General features: G+C 48.0%; 7 protein-coding genes across 7 annotated transcripts; 5 read left to right on the forward strand and 2 right to left on the reverse strand.

Moving 5' to 3' along the window:
• Positions 1–537: 537 nt before the first annotated feature.
• Positions 538–2,019, reverse strand: CNBE0720 (hypothetical protein; the record flags this gene model as incomplete). Its single annotated transcript, XM_770261.1, has 4 exons — positions 538–559; positions 613–1,236; positions 1,285–1,461; positions 1,517–2,019. The coding sequence occupies 4 exons, from the start codon at positions 2,017–2,019 to the stop codon at positions 538–540; spliced, it is 1,326 nt and encodes a 441-aa protein (XP_775354.1).
• Positions 2,020–2,419: 400 nt separating this feature from the next.
• On the reverse strand, positions 2,420–3,200 carry CNBE0730 (hypothetical protein; the record flags this gene model as incomplete). Its single annotated transcript, XM_770262.1, has 4 exons — positions 2,420–2,464; positions 2,516–2,770; positions 2,832–2,962; positions 3,035–3,200. The coding sequence occupies 4 exons, from the start codon at positions 3,198–3,200 to the stop codon at positions 2,420–2,422; spliced, it is 597 nt and encodes a 198-aa protein (XP_775355.1).
• Positions 3,201–3,529: 329 nt separating this feature from the next.
• On the forward strand, positions 3,530–5,178 carry CNBE0740 (hypothetical protein; the record flags this gene model as incomplete). The annotated part of the gene is made up of 9 exons (XM_770263.1): positions 3,530–3,674; positions 3,722–4,038; positions 4,104–4,178; positions 4,235–4,272; positions 4,328–4,409; positions 4,464–4,524; positions 4,577–4,692; positions 4,747–4,820; positions 4,875–5,178. The coding sequence occupies 9 exons, from the start codon at positions 3,530–3,532 to the stop codon at positions 5,176–5,178; spliced, it is 1,212 nt and encodes a 403-aa protein (XP_775356.1).
• Positions 5,179–6,189: 1,011 nt separating this feature from the next.
• Positions 6,190–8,394, forward strand: CNBE0750 (hypothetical protein; the record flags this gene model as incomplete). The annotated part of the gene is made up of 7 exons (XM_770264.1): positions 6,190–6,226; positions 6,281–6,351; positions 6,397–6,519; positions 6,566–6,806; positions 6,862–7,256; positions 7,311–8,321; positions 8,371–8,394. 7 exons carry the CDS (start codon positions 6,190–6,192, stop codon positions 8,392–8,394), a joined length of 1,902 nt encoding a protein of 633 aa, XP_775357.1.
• A 1,887-nt stretch (positions 8,395–10,281) lies between these two features.
• Positions 10,282–11,443, forward strand: CNBE0760 (hypothetical protein; the record flags this gene model as incomplete). The annotated part of the gene is made up of 5 exons (XM_770265.1): positions 10,282–10,342; positions 10,401–10,651; positions 10,699–10,728; positions 10,791–11,088; positions 11,154–11,443. 5 exons carry the CDS (start codon positions 10,282–10,284, stop codon positions 11,441–11,443), a joined length of 930 nt encoding a protein of 309 aa, XP_775358.1.
• Positions 11,444–11,796: 353 nt separating this feature from the next.
• CNBE0770 (hypothetical protein) lies at positions 11,797–13,175 on the forward strand (the record flags this gene model as incomplete). The annotated part of the gene is made up of 5 exons (XM_770266.1): positions 11,797–12,076; positions 12,142–12,182; positions 12,244–12,425; positions 12,470–12,565; positions 12,611–13,175. The coding sequence occupies 5 exons, from the start codon at positions 11,797–11,799 to the stop codon at positions 13,173–13,175; spliced, it is 1,164 nt and encodes a 387-aa protein (XP_775359.1).
• Positions 13,176–13,700: 525 nt separating this feature from the next.
• CNBE0780 (hypothetical protein) lies at positions 13,701–17,758 on the forward strand (the record flags this gene model as incomplete). The annotated part of the gene is made up of 16 exons (XM_770267.1): positions 13,701–13,905; positions 13,975–14,010; positions 14,060–14,132; positions 14,193–14,946; positions 14,997–15,235; positions 15,294–15,582; positions 15,650–15,745; positions 15,816–15,877; positions 15,938–15,997; positions 16,056–16,166; positions 16,234–16,302; positions 16,383–16,505; positions 16,589–16,712; positions 16,776–16,847; positions 16,900–17,508; positions 17,600–17,758. The coding sequence occupies 16 exons, from the start codon at positions 13,701–13,703 to the stop codon at positions 17,756–17,758; spliced, it is 3,081 nt and encodes a 1,026-aa protein (XP_775360.1).
• Between the last annotated feature and the right edge of the window lie 46 nt (positions 17,759–17,804).

Genomic DNA, 17,804 nt, shown 5'->3' on the forward strand with positions numbered 1-17,804 from the left:
CACGGCGACCGGGGAAAGAGGGCCACTCACGGCTGGATATAGTTGTAGACGAGGGTCAAGTTTGAGCAGAGGTCGAGAAAATTCATACGAGTACCAGGAACGGCCAATCCTCGGCTGATGTTTACATCAACAAGACACTCTCGTAAAGTAATACCGCTTATTAAGATCCCATGCCAAGACTTTACAACCAACGACGTCATCGGCATCGCAGCGGCTCAATTTTGGACCATCTCAAATCCCAGCCGCTCGATCGGTGTTCGCCAGTCAATGCAGACATGCCTGTTAAGTTGCGATATACGTATTGATGCATGATATGAATGGAAACAGAAAAGTGACGCTGTTCACTAGTATAGTTGTTCATGGATATATTACAAGGTACATTGGTTTTAGTCCGTTTCGTTCTTGTGCATCATCCATCAAGAATATGGAGTAAGGGACATCAAAACGGCTGATTTTCTTGAGTAGGCACTTTGGCAAAATCGAAGTATGTAGTGGTTATACGCTCCGGAACTGAAAAATTTGATGTCTCGTCGTCTCCTATACTCGATTCTCGTGTTGTCTGGCACAACCGGTATGTTAGCTTTATGATCTGCTGCGTTGCATACTACTCACGCAAGTTGACTAATCTTCTTGTTCTTGGCGAATGCCGCCTGGATGCTATAAAGCCGGTTCAGCCTGGGGGCCATAGTGTCGTCAGAAGACGCCTGGTACCCCAGATGGGCGACTTCATGTCCATACATATCGTCATCCTTGATCGAGTTATACCTGCTCGGAGCGTTGTACATAGAAAAAGAAGGTTCATGCTGATTGATTTTTGCCTGGGCTTCCTTATTCTTCTTTTGCCTGTTCCGGTATAGATAGATTGCGACATAGCTGATGGTGGAGAGACCAATGACAATTAGAACGATACTAGCAATAAGGCCAGCGTGGTTGAAAGGATGAAAATCGTTCGGGGCACGTCGGGAGTCGTGTAAGCCTTCGGTGGCAGAAGCGGCGAGAGAAGTGACAGGATACGTGGTTAGCAGGGAACCTGGGACAGAAGAGACTGGTTTCGTAGTAGTGCTGATCGCAGACGAAAAGTCAGCCGTTGAGTTGGTGGGAAGATGATTGCTGGTTGAGGGATCGTGGCTGGTGCCAGAGACCGAGGAAGATGCATGGGAAGTTGAGGTGGCAGAGGGATTTGTGTCTTGAGGTGCCCTCTTGACCACTTGGGCAGCTCGGCGCCCTTTTCGGCCACTATGATCCATCAATCACTGTCTTATGTTCTACACGCCATTAACCCACAATTCCGCGCTTCCTTCCTGAGATGAAGGGTTCTTTTCCTTCTCATAATTTTCATGATCTTTTACCAGGAGTTCCATAGCCTCCAACTTGGAGTCTGTCCGCTTACTAATCTCATTCCCAGACTCATCCACCCAAACCCACTCATAGCAATCAGCTGAGTCAGCCGAATTGGTCTCCCTAAAAATATGCTTTTAACCCCCACACTCTATTCAGCTAGTACAGAATGACTTACTTGAGTGCAGAAACGGCGACAATATCAAAAAGCCTCGTAGAACCATCTTGAGGTTGAGATCTGACAGGAATCTTATGTCCAGAAAACCTTGTTAGACTTGGGTCGACCTGAGGAAATGCAGGCGAGATTGTTGCGCTTACACTAGCTTTGTGCCCTGGGTATTGATTCGAGCTAGCAACGCCACTAACACCGACTTTCTGACCGGGAAGGGTACTAGGGTTAGTATCTACCTTGTGCACCGGCAAGCTACTGGCTTCATACATCCCACTCTTCTGCGTGGTCGGCGTGCTCGACAAGGAGGTACTGATTGGATCCTCAAACTTTATCACTCCACCATTGGCGGAATGGGCTTGGGTTGGGAAGGAGCTGGGGTAACGACCTTGAGTGATTGCGATGGCGTCGGCGATGGTAGAAGTATTGATCTGAGCGCTAGTCAAGGGAGGATCGGTGGCGAGGAGAAAGAACAAGGCAAGAAGACGGAGTTGAGGGCGGGAGATGAACATGGATGGTTAGGTAATGGAGGATTAGAGGGTTCGATGCTTTGAGGGATAGATTGGGATAAGGAACGAAATTGGTCAGTAATATGGGTAGGTATAAAATAATACAGGCATGAGGGGGGGAAAGAAATGGGAGCAGGTGGGAGATACGCTTTATAGGGAATGTAAGGGCCAGACGACAGGCTTGGCTGATTCTAGTGAGAGAGCAAATTGCGCACGGGCCTCCCATCCTTAATTTCGGTGCAGTTTTGGAAGGTGTAATCGTCCATTTTAAAACAGTGGCCCCCGCAGTCCCTTTACAGCCTGGATCCCAGAAGTAGCCAATTCTTGTGTAGGTACAAGAATGATTGAATTCGAAATGCAAATGAAAGTTGAATAGCGAGTGATAGCCAGTAATATACACCATCTAAGCCGCGGGCTCTTCCGCCTCCTTCTTCTTCTTGACTTCCACCTAGAATGATACATCAGCCATGTTTAGACTTGCATGAAAGACTGTACACACCCTCGTGATCTGATCCGCCGGTACACCCTTCAACGCTCCCACCTGTTGTCTAATCATCTCCACAATCTCATCTCCCACATCACCTTGAATAACAATTTCCTCCTCTCCTTGAGGTGTCTTGCTTACGCTACTACCGGTAGCAAATTTCCCTGCGAATTGTTTGGCAGCCTTTTTGAGGTCAACGCCGAACAATTCGAGGTTTTGGATATGTGTTTGGTGCTTGCGCTTCGTGCGTTCAGAGCGCTTAATGATGATCTATTTAAAAGAATGAATATACGAAGCATTTACGCAGGAATCCAAAAAGGATGTCTCATACCTTGGTCTGTTCCTTCTTTTTGGCTTCGGCTTCAGCCTTCTTAGCAGCTTTCTTCTCCAACTTGGCCGCATCCGCTTCGAGCTTCTCCTGCTTGTCCAAAGAAAGGGTACCAATTCGACTCGCCAAAGCGCCTGCAGATTCGATCAGCGTTCCTTGCTCTAGTATCACATAATATTATGTGATAAGATTGGATGCCGCCTCACCTTCACCCCATACCCTCTCATACTCATCCTTGTCCTGCTCTTCAAGCCATGCCTTGCACTTTGAAACTGATGGTCCGAACTCGCAGTATTCGGTGGGCAAACTGCAAACTGCACAGTAGAAGGGGTGAACCTGCTTTGTGGAAGGACCGCTAACCGCTGAAGCCATTTTCAGTGCTGTTGGTAGGGTGCTGAGCGAGAGATGTGGACAATAAATATAGACATGGCAATCCTGAGATGCTGGGCTCTTTTGCACTGTTGTCTGCTGCTCGCCGAAAGAGCTGGCGAAGTGGAGTTCAAATTACCTCCGCCCGTGAGCCGGTTCCCGTCGGCAAGACGCGTGCTGCGTGCCTGCGTGCAAAGCGAAGATGTTTGCCAGGAGAACAGCAGCTCTTTTCTGGCCCTTTTTGCGAAATCACCTCTGCATCAAACTCACTTGCGCCGACCAAAAGCCAAAACAAGGTGCTCTGGACGACAGGCGCTACTTGCTGGATTGCAATGTCGCTCATACGCAATTGCTCTGGCGTGGTCATCCGGTGCTTCAAACATGTTGAATACTTTGCCGATTGGTTAACGGGCGCCGCTGGTCCTGTTTTTGTCTTCTTATGCTGGCTTTTGATAGGCTCTGGGGGTATTTTGTTCTGTAAGTCTCCCTCAACGTCTGGACGAGATCGAGCTAATTATTACTAGTCGATGTTGTTGCTCGAGACCTCTCTTTTCTTTCCCTTCTTCTCCTTTCACCTCTCCTCATCCTTGTCCCTCTCAATCTCTACCTCCAATACTACCTCGTTACCCACGTTCCCCCTGGATTTCCAGCACCTCGTGCATCGGGACCTGATGAAAATATGAGCTGGATTGTCCCTGATACCAAAAGTATATGGGCGCCGGAAAGGTGGGGGTTCAAGAAGATGGTTAGGCCCTTAACCAGCAGCGGACAGCCAGAGGGGGCGGCAGAGACTGGAAGGAGGGTGAGACGATGTAGAAAGTGTGACGGACCTAAACCAGAGGTGAGCTTCTCCATAAGGAAAAACCCTCAGGTCGAATGGCTCATTAACTTCATTCATACATCTAGAGAACACACCATTGCTCGGTATGTAAAAGATGTATTCTAATGATGGACCATCACTGCCCCTGGATAAACAATTGCGTAAGTTGGGAAAGGAAAAAGCTTGTGAATAAAGCATCTAATAAGTGTCAAAACAGGTTGGCCTACATAACCAGCGGCATTTTGTTCTGTTCATGTGTGTTGTCTAAATCCGTCAATGACCATTTCGCTAATAGTGACCTCTTTTTTAGGGCGTGGTTATCAATAGGATGTTGGGTGGCGGCAATCCTCGGGTATCATCGGTTCCTCGACACCTTCAAATACCATTCCGAAGTACGTATATGCGCCAATGAAACGAGCATTTGCTTACCCTGTCCCTTGAAATAGTGGAACTCATGGACACCCAAGCTGGGATGGACCATCATTTGGGTTCTTGCTGTCGCCATAGGTGAGCCTAGCATTTCGTCATATCGTTAAACGTTAACGTCTTTATGTGTCAGGTATTGCTGTACCAGTTTTGACATTGTGGCATTTATATATGGTATCAAATGGGGAGACATCGATCGAGTCTCACGATAACGCCTACCTCGCATCAAAAGCAAAGTCTGAGGGTCTCGTACGTACCTTACAATGTCCATTAATTTTGCATCAACTGCTAAATGAGTTGTAGATTTACTTAAACCCCTATGATCTCGGAAGACGGCGTAATCTTCAATTGTTTTTCAACCTCGGTCCAGGGGGCTAGTGAGTTTTTAAACGTACTACTTTATTTGCCCCGTTAACAGAATCCTTTACCAGCTCTGCCACCACTCTTCTCTTTCCCTTCCTTATTTCCCCAGCCACAAACGGCTGGTCCTTCTATAGACGTCCCTTACCTACCCACCCATTAGCATCCATGAAAGAACTCCACGCCCCCGAACTTGGCGAAGGGCTTATCGCACGTACCAACACTTCGTCTGGGCGTGGCTTGGGATTGGGCTTAGGACTGGATGTAGGTGGCGATGTCGGCAGTCATGCGGAGGATGGATTAGGAGGGTATGTTATGGGTGATGATGGGAGTCTAACAGACGATGAGGAAGGAGGAGGTGGGTATATGGACTAATCATTGATGTCAAACCTTTATGATCCTATTTAGATGAAAATTATATATGTGCACAAACCATTTCAAAAGGTTCAATAAGAATTACAGTATGCTTGGCTAATATCCGTAAACATCACCATATCATTTATGCACATTCCAGTACTACAGTACCGCCTCGACAACATTATATATCACCGATCCTTCGGCCATTCCTTTTATCTTTACAAAGATGACCTTCATGATGCATACAGGACATAGCTTTGAACAGGAGCACAGCGATAGCGTGCGGTACTTGTAGTCTTCTTCTCGTTGCAGACGTTAACAATGTGTAAATTTCGCAAAAAACGAAGACTTGCCACTACTCCCTTTGACCACCTCTTGTACAAGTAAAACCCGCATCCACAGTCCGCAGCCAACAAATCGTCAATATCGTCTCCTACGTAACAATCAACCTTGACGGCATCCCACTTTATCTCTCACGAAGTTTTAAGGGCTCCAAACGAGACGTAAATCGCGACAATTTATGCTGGGTACATCGATGGAGCGGTGTGGTGCAAGCATGCATGAGGCTTACATAGCTAGGTAGGTAGATAAGTTGTCAGTCAGTGAAGGCGGACAAGGCGGATGGAGAACGGATTGGTGAAAAGGGAAGTGATGATGGAGATAATTGGCTGTCTTATATTAATAATGGCGGCATCTATTCGTTGTGTGCACGATTCTAAAGGGGAAAACATCCGTGCGGACTTCCTGTTTTCATGCCCAGCCAAAGCAAGTGCCCGGCACAATAACACCAAGATGGTGCACGATCCCCCAACCGATATTGATCGCCGCGAATTGGATCTTTGTTAGCTGCCATGTATTCTGGATTCCGTCCTCAGTTGACAGCCGTGGGAAAAATAGAGCGCGTCGACAATCACCGAGGCGAGAAACGGTTGACGGAGGATGTCAACCATCCGGTCAGCTGCGACAACTTCCTTGATATTACCATAAATTCGGCAGACCAGTCTCACCGCCGTCATCGGAGGAAGCAGTATGGACGCCTCGATTAAAGGAGCATCGCATATCAAAAGTAAGCTGGGATGATCGAGAGCGCATGCGAGAGCTGATTAATCTTCCTTCCCAGCATTTGTTCGTCTGCTGCAGTGTGCATCAAAGTTCGGAGATGATTTGCACATCTGCATCGGTGAAGGGCTCGTGAGTATTTCTGCACAATAATGACCCAACTAATTTGTCTCCTAGTGGGAAATGTCTGCGGTAGACTCGTCGAAATCCGCCTTCTGTCTTTTCAAACTGAATAAGGACTTTTTCTACAAATGGGAGAAGAGGGTGTCTGGACAAATAATATGTCGTATATTAGTCAAGGTAAGTTCAACCAGTTTATATATGATAATGCACTGATACACTTTAGTCCGTGATAGCGGTCCTTGGTAAAACCGCCCAAATGTCCACTGTTCAACGTATAGATCTCCGTATTATCGATCCTTCTGATGAGCTCAAATCGCGGCTCAGAAGGCGCCGTAGAGGCGGTCGTGAAGCTAATGGAGAAGAACAGAAGGTTTTTGTGGATGATGGACCTGCATATCCAGATGATGACGAGGCAGTGGGTGGTATTGAGGCAAAGTTGATCATGAGACTGGTCTGCGACCACGGTGAGTGACTAGCCTGCCTACCGCTCGTACGGGGGATCTAACAGGAAAATGGCAGGTGTAATTCGCAAGCACTCATTACACCTCGGCACAAGCGAGTTCAACCGAGCAGACGTTGATCCGGAAACGACTCCTTCAGGCTTCACCATATCCTCCCGCACTTTGCGCGACTGGCTCGACCATTTTTCCATATCAATGCCTACTTCTGGCTCAAATGCTTCGGGGGGACTGAGCCAATTAGGTTGGATGTTTGCTAAGGACCATGTGAAAATAAAATCATGGGAAGGACCGGGAAACGGAAATGCGGGTCTCAGCACGGAGATCACAATCGACACTGAAGAATTTGAAGATTATGGGCTAATTGAAACGCGATACCTGGACGATGAAGCCACTCAGGAAGGGGGAAATCCTGGGCCAAGAGTAGATTTGACCTTACCTATGAAGGAGTTTAAAGTGCGTGATCAAGCTTAATGTTGGTCATTTCGAGATGGCTGACTGATTTAGTAGGCGACGTTAGTGCTCGCAGAACAACTGTCCATCAATCTAAATATGGCATTCTCCGAAGCAGGCCAGCCTCTTACTATCACAAACCTGGAAAATGAACTCGAATATATCGAACTCTTCTGCGCTATCGCCACCCGCGAATGTTATGCTTTTGCAGATATCATGTTGCCAGGTCAGGAGTCTTCTGCCCACACGAGAAATGCACAAATATCAAAAAGTCGAACAGCGACAGCACAGCAGCCGGAAGGGGGTAATGCCTTTCCCCCCTCGTCTAGGAGAAAAAGGGAAGAGCAGAGTCAAAGAAAGGGACCATCGCGGCTCACTTTAACGGCTCAACCAACAGACGAAGAAAGGTTGGTCACTGTCTACTTGCCAGAAAATGGTCATGCTCAAAAGCATCTCTCCCAACGCGCGTCTGACCATATTCACCCACATGCAGAAGGCGCTGCTTCGGCATCGCCATCCTCCAGACGCAACAGCGATCACGAACCGCTGTTCCTCCCCCAAAGCCAGGATGCTGGTTCTCCAGAAACCCTTCCACCACAAAGTCAAAGGCAAGCAACCCAAAGTGGGGTGAGAATGACTCAACGGGAAGTTTTGGAATACGCAGGACTAGGAGATGTGAACATGGACGAGCTCGGAGAGGAGCTAGATTTTGAGGAAGAGGAAGAGGTGAGGGCTTCTCAATTGGGTGATCGAGTCAAAGCTTCGGGGAATTCAGCTTCAGCACATCAAAAAACAAAAGACGAAACTGTGAGACGTCAAGATGTCTCCGCACACAGGTCAGCCAACACTACAGGCGCCGAGGAGAGCGATTTTACATGGGATACGACCATTGATATGGGTCTGTTGGATAGTCGAGCTCGGGCGCAACTTGATGAAGGACATGTCGGAGCAAAAGCCGAGCATATGGAGGTAGAAGAAGCGCAGAAGGATGAAGATCTATCAATGGAAGAGTGGGATGAGGAAGATACAGACGGGCTGGAACTGACCCAGATACCTGAAAAGTCGAAAGTAAGTAATCTACAATGAAGAAGTATATGTCACACTGACGAAAGTCTAGTACCGTCCTCTCTTTGATGACTGAAAAGTACTTTCGACGCCTCGTTATATGTTGCCAAAACCTCGTCAGCATTCATGTTGTATATTAGCCTATCATGCCCTCGTACTTGTTGAACGATTAATGCGTTTCATTGTATGTATCCATCTCATTTTTTCCTTCTTTGACTGTTTCAAACGAGTAAATGATACTGTTGCATGCTGCAAGAGACCAAGGGACGTTTCTTGGACTTCTTTGCACACAAAACACTCGACGCGAAGGGCCTCGAGCGGTAATCGGATTAGTTAATAGCACGCGTCTGGCCCGTTAGTTTTAAAGATGGGCTGTTCCATAACTATAATTAAATAAAGGATAATCAAGTTTTTAACGGACGATCCTATTGTCTATCGAACTATTGTACGAATGTACAACAAGTCAATTGATACGATACGATACGAAGTACTTGCATGATGGGAACAAGCAAATTGGGAATCTGTATTATTGGTTGGACTGCCATACGGGCTATTCGTTGTGGTTCTTCTGTATGCCTGTGAAGTTCCAGAGCTGCAAGCATTTAATTATTTTGCCCGTCTCTAAAGTCAACAACCAACTGGCTATTTATTATGGGCTTCTGAGAGACTGTTCGGCAATATTGTAATTTTGCGTCTGAAGTGCGTCGGATACATCTGTCCGACAGGGAGTGTCCGAAGAGTGTTGATGAATCGACCGGCGGGCGGCCGCTGGCAGCGCATTACAACGCGAAAGATGCAGCAGACATCAGACGTGGTGATATGCCAGACAAGAGTCCTGTCTGATGCGTCTGACGGGCGTCTGACGCGTGTCTGATGTTGGAAGGATCTTGCTGAATACGTTTCTCAAAAATGGCGCCGAACGTGTCCGAAGACCACCAGACCAAATCTCTTCAGACATCCGGCCATCCACGGCCGTGCCTGAAAAGTTCCCCGAGTCTGAAGACCTTCAGACACTCGAGAATCGTTGCCGAACAGTCTCTAAGGTTGTAATAGGACTCTCAACCACGGAAGGAGCGGAGCATATAGCTAGCTCATAGAGCACCATCCATACCCAGCCATAAGGCTACACCCAGTACTACTAGGCAGACCTCACATAGCTGTTCACCCTACATACAGCTACACCTATACCCCGGTACCTACTAGTGTATGCCAGCCTATTACACCTACCTACTGCTGTATACTACACCTACAACACCCTTTCCGCCACATAACCACCATCCCTACGGGAGGGTATAATCCCGATAGCCAGGGGAGTCCTCGTGGTTGGGACTAATCCACCCTTGACGCTACAACGTAAAACATGTGGTGATGTGATGACTCAGGCATAAATCTAGGGTCCTCTCTTGTCGATTACGACGGCCGATTTCATTCGTCCGTACCCTCTCTAAAGCGGATTCCCTGTCTGGCTATCTTGGAGGCCGGAGGAACGGAGCTATTTGTCCTGCAAGCCTCCCCGCTCCCAAAACCTCACCTCTGATTCCCGAATTTTTGTAGGCTCGACACAAACCCCCCGACGATCCCCGCCAAAGTTGCATTTTGCGACAACAAGCCCCTCCTCGGAACTTCGTGCCGTGTCGGAGACGAGCCAATGTCCGTCGAGGGGCTTGTGTCGAGCCTAGTGTCGAGCCTAGTGTCGAGCCTAGTGTCGAGCCTAGAATTGCCCGTGGTGCGCCCGGACCGGAACAGCATGGCGATAATGCTTGATTATGACCTATAACAAGTGGCCCATATTTCTATAAAAAAGGCTTTGATCGTAAATTCCTTTGGTATTCATCCCCTCATCAGTCCCACAAGAAGTCACTCTTCATCCTTGCGAAATATTTGCCTTTCGCAAAGCATTCAGAGCTGTAATAGTACTCTCCTCTCTCTCCCACTTAAAGTTACAGGTTCCATCAAAATCGAGATGAGCGCCCCTACAAGCTTCAAGCTCAACAACGGTGTTGAAATCCCAGCTGTTGGCCTTGGTGAGTTCCCGAATTCGGTGTAAAGGAAAGAGGATACCCATTAACTCATTGATACTAGGTACGTGGCAAGCGCCTCCTGGCCAGGTTCAAGCTGCAGTCGCCCATGCGCTCAAGAATGGATATCGTCACTTAGACTGCGCCTTGATCTATCAAAATGAGGCTGAAGTTGGGGATGGTATCAAAGAAAGTGGTGTTCCTCGTTCTGAAATATTCATTACTTCCAAAGTGTGGAACACCCACCAGCCAAACGTTGCGGACGGCTTGAGACAGACTCTTGAAGCTTTACAGACAGACTACCTTGATCTTTATGTAAGTTCTCTCCAAAATTTAGCGTTCATTGCTGATTAATAGTGCAGCTCATTCACTGGCCTGTTCGTCTCGTTCCCGTAGGTAGACCTATTCCCTGAAGCGACCATGATGACTGATGTTTCTTTGTCTGCTATCGCAGAACGAATCCTCTGGCCTCTTGCCAGTCAACCCTGATGGCTCTCGCGCTGTAGACCGAGATTGGGACCAGTCTGAGACTTGGCGCCAGATGGAGGAGGTTTACGCTTCTGGCAAAGTCAAGGCCATTGGTGTTGCCAACTGGTCTATTCCCTATCTCGAGGAATTGAAGAAGACATGGAAGATCGTCCCTGCTGTCAACCAAGTTGAACTTCACCCCTTCCTCCCTCAGCACAAGCTGGTCAAGTACTGTCGTGATTTGGGTATTTTATTGGAGGCATATTCACCCTTGGGATCCACTAGTGAGTTTGAATCTGCAGGGATTCTTCGCCTCAACAAGGATCCGATTGACATTTGTATTCATCAGACGCTCCTCTCCTCTCTGACCCCGAAATCAACGCCATTGCCGAGAAATATAAGACGTCTCCCGCCACTATCTGCATTTCCTATCAAGTCAACAGGGGTATTGTTGTTCTCCCCAAATCTGTCTCTCCCAAGCGTATTGAGGATAATCTCAAGACAATTCCCATTGAAAAGGAGGATATGGTTAAATTGGATGGGATGGCGGCCGCCGGTAAAGCTCAGAGAATTAATACTCCCAAGTGGGGCTGGGATCTCGGCTTTGATGATTGGTACGGCCCCGTTAAGCAGCAGTAGAATGTGCGAAATGCATATTATGCATAAATGATATCATCGGGCCTTTCCGAAAAAGCCGTGCATGCGTTCAGTACCATAACACCGATTCGCCCGCACATACTTGTTACGAGCTATGTACCGGTGGTTGCACAATCTTCGTTATCCCCGAAGGCGGACTTCATTATGTACGCCTAGTACAAAAAAGTGAGTCGCCAATGGTAGGTCCTTGGGCACCTACAATACTTAAGTAGTCAAGAACAGTTACTCATTCGTGAGGCCCTGTATTCATCCATATCGCACCAACCTTTCTGTTTCACGACCTTGCTAGATATTTTTATTCGCATATCTACTCTAAATAACCACATTATTTCATCATGGGATACCGGTTGATAGCTTCCGGCGACCGTCCGTCCTTCACAGTCATCGAATTTGATCCCGCCCAGTCGGCTTTGAAACTCGAACACAACTATCCTGCTCCGCACAACTGCTCATGGTTAGAGAAATCACCCTTCCGCCAAGAGAACGATGGCACTGTCGACAAACTCTTTGCATTGTCGGAGGGCGATGAAAAGGGAGAGCTGTTCACCTTCGAGCTCCACGGTGAGGACGTAAAGATTACCAGTCGCGAACCGACTTTGGGTGCTCCGGCGCAATGTGAGTACATCAAGCGCTGGGTGGCGTATGCTCTGCAAGTCATCTTTGCATTAACGTTAGATCAGTCCAGCTTCTTTCGGACAGGTCGGCAGTTGTTTTAGCTACAGTGCGTCTAGCTGCACCTCCAATTTACCGGCCTCGATGTGACAAAAACTAATAGGCACCAGTACTTGGGAGGTTCCCTTGCCCTCTATCCTCTTTCAGCCAACGGTACATTCGCCAGCAACGTCAAACGCACTGAGATCACCTTCGATTTTACCTACTCATCACATCCAGGTGCTCACGGTCCTGTTCCATACCGTCAAAAACAGTGTCATGCCCACCAAGTTCTCGAACACCAGAAGACTGGGTTGTTCTTCTCATGCGATCTGGGCTCCGACCGCGTTTGGATAGCTCGCCGAAGTCAAGGGAACGCGCAGCTCGAGGTGGTTGGGTCGCTCCACCTGCCCCCAGGCTCTGGACCAAGGCACGCTGTGTTTTCGAAAGATGGTGAGTGATTTTCACCTGAGGTGGTCGTCCACTTTGTACGGCAAGTCGAGCTGATACATACGCTGCTACAGAGAATCTCGCCTACGTTATCTGCGAACTCTCTCACCAGGTGCACGCTTTTCCCCTTCCTTCGTCCACAACTGAAAACGTAGAAGACATTCAGCCGCTCTCTGCATTCTCTGCCAACGTCATCCCTCCTAATGTCCCGCTCGAGCATCAGACTCTCATGGACTCTTCCGAGATTTGGCTTCACCCTACAATTCCCAACGTCATCTACGCTAGTAACAGGTGGCAACTGCACATTGCTGAACGCCAGCCTGAATCGCAGGATGTCGCCCCACCGCCCAAGGGTGATTCATTGGCCATCATTTTGCTGAATGAAACGGGCGACAAAGTGGAAAGCGTGAAACACGTCGAGACTGGACTGGACGCAATCAGGGGCTTCAGAGTCAGTCCTGATGGTAAATATGTGGCCGTGGCTGGTCAAGAAGGAGGTGGAGTTGAAGTGTATGGCATCACCGGATCGAGAGGAGACGAATGGGATCTCATCGCTCGATTGGGGGAGAAGGAAGGCGTAGAAAGGGGTATCAAAGACGTCCTTTGGCTGTAGCAAAGGGGTGAGACGATTCTCCCGTTCTGAATGAAAATGCATAAGGAAAGTCTCTGAAAAGGAATTGATTGGTAACGTTTACTCTCTAACAAGCGTGTTTCACACCCGGAAGTATCACTCAATATTTTATGCTAAAGAAGTCAAGTCCTGTTGCATTCAGTTACAGTCGGCAAGCATGCTGCCAATAACGAAACCTCTTATGTTACAACCGCAAATTAATAATAGTTAACGGCTACGGTAACGGGAGCAAAACGGTCTAACTCGGCAAGTAACTGGAATTTTGTCTTATGATACCGGCCCGCGATCGCGGAGATTTATAGTCGGGTGGGCGCTAGCCGAGGAATGCCGAACCTTCAACGATGATGCCTCTTCTGTCTTGCGGACCGACTGTAATTACCCCAGTCTACTAACGATAATGATGATCTTTACTGTCCATCTCTTTTCTTTGAGGTCTGTTTGTCTTTGTTTCTTCCTTACCCTAATAGCTTCTCAAAAATCACCCGTGCCTTCCTTCTTCGTCCGCCAATGTCGCCAACATCTTTTCAGAATTCGGCCGGCCCTGGCGCTCTTAACCAGCACAGTCGTAGTCCACCTAGTGCCAGTAATGTCAGCAGCCGTGACCGTCAAGGCACAGCGGAATCAGATATAGAAGCCAGAGAAGAGAACGGTGCCTCTAAAGCTCCACTTCGTAAGAAGCAAAGGAAGCAAAGGCCTGTGTTCAGTTGCGCTGGTATGTACATCTCTTCATGGTCTGTCTTGATTGCCAGATCATCTTTTGATTTTGCTGACATTCTTTTAGAATGCAGGAGGCTCAAACTCAAGTGTGATCGTCAGGGTGAGTGATTTGATACTCCCTATGCACCATACCAAACTCATTTATCCAGTGCCATGCGATAACTGCGTCAAGAGACGTTGTCATTCTATTTGCCCCGATGGGGTTCGCGTTACCAGACAGTAGTACGTCATTTACACAGTTACTGGTGAGCTATTTACTGTCGCTGACGCAAATGAACCCAGTCTCGCAAATCCTGATTCCGCTTTGCTTACGCGTCTTGAGCAACTGGAGGGCATCGTATCTAGACATAGATTGGATCCCGTCATTACAGAAGCCGCATCGGCGAAAGAAACTAACAAAACTCAAACGCCCTCAGGAATGCAGTTACGCTCCCAACAGGCGACAGGAAATAGAAATGGTAGTTCCCGAAGTCGCGGACAGAATTCTCCTCATATGGCTTCGCCTTCTTCTGTGGCCGCTCAGCCTCCAACTAATCGACCAGAAGAGGCATCTTCCAGCCTGCAGCAGTCAGATGATGATGACCATTTGCGAGGATCTTCTTCATCAGGCCCTTTTCGGTATGATATGCTAGAATCCCCGCGTTACGAGCATCAACCTCAGCCTCAACATCTACAACAACATCCACCCCAAACTCACGCGTCAGATCTGCAGTTCAACACTGTTCGCCCCGGTAATCCAGATATCTCTCACAGGGTAGAAGCAGTTCATGAGATTAACAAGATAGTTCCATGCGATGGATCAATACGATTTGATTTTCCCACGCATTCTATTTCATCGACATCACCCCCCGCAGCCGGCCGTCACAGCGACAGTAACGCTGAACCGCATAGTCATCATCCCCACCATTTTGGTCCTCCTGTCCTAGCTGAGAATGTCGATGTTGAGGAAGAGCAGAGCTATGGTACTTTGGTGATGGGACAAGGAGGAACGAGCAAGTACTTGGGGCCGACTGCAGCGAGTGAATGGTTGAGGGATGTAAGTCTTCATGACTCCTACTTGAATACGTACGCTGCTTATTTGGACAGCAAGAGACACGAGACCACGCTGAGTCGCGAGATCAGTCTCGATTACCATCTCCTGAGATCCCAGAGGCATCGGTGCCCCCACACAATCTACGCCCCACAGCTTTTCCTCATTCATTTCCTTTTCACACTTCAAAGACCAAAGTTGTCTCATGGTCGAGATATGATCTTCTCTCCAGGCTACCTGATAGATACTACGCCGACATGCTTGTTGACAGTTACTACCGTTCCTTCAGCTGGCAGTGAGTAAACCTACCGTCTTGGCATGAATCTCCTTCGATGCTCATACAAATGATGAAGTTACGATATCTGCCCTCGTTCTGAATTCCAGCCTGTCTACGAAGAGATGTATCTCTTTCGGATAACAAGCATCACATCTCCTCCTGAACCTCTCCAGCGACTTGGCCGAGGCAGGATGAACTATCAGGACCTAGGTCTTGTTTTTATGGTCCTTGCTTTCGGCACATTGCATTGTCTTGAACTGGCGCCCAATGATCCTACTGCATACGAGCTGGCTTCTGTAGCTCAGGTCGCTTTGTCAAAAGGCGATCTTCTGTCGCGACCTTCAATTTCAGGGCTTCAAGCCTTGGTACGTTCTCATGTTTTATCTTACGATTGAAGACCAATCAGGCTGACCGTAGTTTCTTTTAAAAAAGCATATATTGGCCCAATTCAGTAACGAATCTGAAGAAGGGCGAAATGGAGATGCATCCTGGCCATTATGGGGTCTATCGATGAGGTTGATACAGGCGGTGAGTTTGAGGGCCCTGAAATATATCTGATATTCCGCATGTTCCGAATGCTGATCGCCGCTGTATCTAGATGGGTCTTCATAGGGATGGTGCCAGATGGGACCTTGATCCAGAACTTGTAGAACAGCGACGGTCAGTCATTTCCTGGTTCGACTCCCTGCCATGTGCTGTCATTGATGCGCAAACATTCAGCCGAGTATTTTGGGAATGCCACAGTGCCGATATCTTCCAAGCAAACTGTAACAGTCGGCCGTTAGTTACACAGTTCATTGCCGTTATCGATTACTGACATTGTTTCGCACACTATTAGTAACACTCTCTGGCCAGGCGTGTATGACACCGCGTACCCTTCACAACCCCCAATTCATATCGAGAAGGACTATTATACTCTGAAGTTTGAACTCAGTCGCATAGCTGCATCGTGAGTGGCAACTAATAACTTGTAGAGCACCAATCTAGTATGTTCGAGCCTGACCATCCCGGTGCAGAATCCTCGGCTCAGCAACTAATGTTCAAGCTCCTCCTTATTCTACCATTATGGAGCTCTCTCGTCAAGTGTGGGTATCACTTTGCCCTCCTGGTGGATTTGGGTCGCTGATATTAGGCTCCAACGAACAGCACTGATTTCGAGCGCCAGGTACCTTTCAATCTGCGATGCCGACAAGCCCTCCAGGCTTTGCCTAGTATCTATCCTGATCCTCAGGCTGCAATTGACAACAGTCCTGAAATTAGCTCGAAAGAACTTCATAAGACTTTTCAGGTGAGCTTTTCGGGAACAAAGCTGTATGAAGATCACTCAGCCGGGAGCTCACGTTGGCAATAGAAATTTTTCTTGTCCATCAGCATTTCCGAAACCCTATTATTCCTCCATCGTCCCTACTTCGTTCGTGCTCTCATCAAGACCTCTCCCGACCCCTCACAGTCCGTTTACGCGCCTTCATATCTCACGGTTGTTGAGAGGTGTAATGTGAGAATTTGTTCATCTGCCGGATGGCCACACTTCCAAGAAAGCTTACATTTTTGCTTGTAGGCAATCGTTCAATGCGTTGTCACGATCCATAAAATCCATCGTAACGTTTCAACCCGGCACTGGCCACTATGGGCAAGTTCCTATCGATATGAGTTAAAATTGATGGCTGATCCTTTTAGCGCAGTATCATGCTTTCAATTCTGCCGTCTCAATGGGTACTCTGATATTTAAGTCACCTCAAAATCCTCTGTCAGATTTTGCCCTCGGTCTAATCAACACCGTGATCGAGGCGTTCACGTCGGCTGTCCAAACGGGCTCTTCTCCCCGCCTGTCCACCAACCTCCAATGGCTAATTAGGCTCAGGCGTAGATGCCAAGACGCTATTGACAAATCCAAATGTGAGAGTGCCGGCCAACAAACAACCAGCGATAATAGCACCTTTGCTCTCCGTGAGGGCGATACTGGCGACAATAGCGATCAAGATGACCCAGATAACTTTTCTCTTCTTGGTTGGAGGACGAGGTTAATCCAGCGTGCGGCTTTTGGTGGACAAGTGGCCAAGATTATTTCGCAGTCCACGCCATCGCAGTCAAATGACAGTCCTCCTCAGATTATGTCCTCGAATATCAACCTGCTTCCAGACATCTTGGGTCCTACGATGGGTGGTTTAACAGGAGCAGGTGTCCTGAATCCAATACCGGGAGCCGAGAATATAGCGAATAAGCAGATGTCATCGAGTACGAGCACTGCGGGCGATCAAACTGAGATTAATGAAACTTTTACAAATCAGCTTGTGAGTCTATACCGATCAAATAGTCCTTCCGAGAATCAATCTCGCGAGGCTGGTATAATTGCTTGGGACGCAATGCTGACGTTTAAAACAGTTGCAACAATTCTGGGAGCCGATGCTGCTACAAGATGCTCCTAATGTAGGGGATAGTACCTGGGACCCATTCCAGACGGTTAACTGTTGGGATTGGAACATGCATCTTTATAGGGAAGAAAGGTCTCATCAAGCGCCCAATCCAGATACGCATGCGTGAAGAATGTTGTTGTGGCTATTGGCGAGATCTGTGTAATGTTATCATT

Source organism: Cryptococcus neoformans, chromosome 5 (assembly GCF_000149385.1).
Source record: "Cryptococcus neoformans var. neoformans B-3501A chromosome 5, whole genome shotgun sequence".
Lineage (NCBI taxonomy): Eukaryota > Fungi > Basidiomycota > Tremellomycetes > Tremellales > Cryptococcaceae > Cryptococcus > Cryptococcus deneoformans.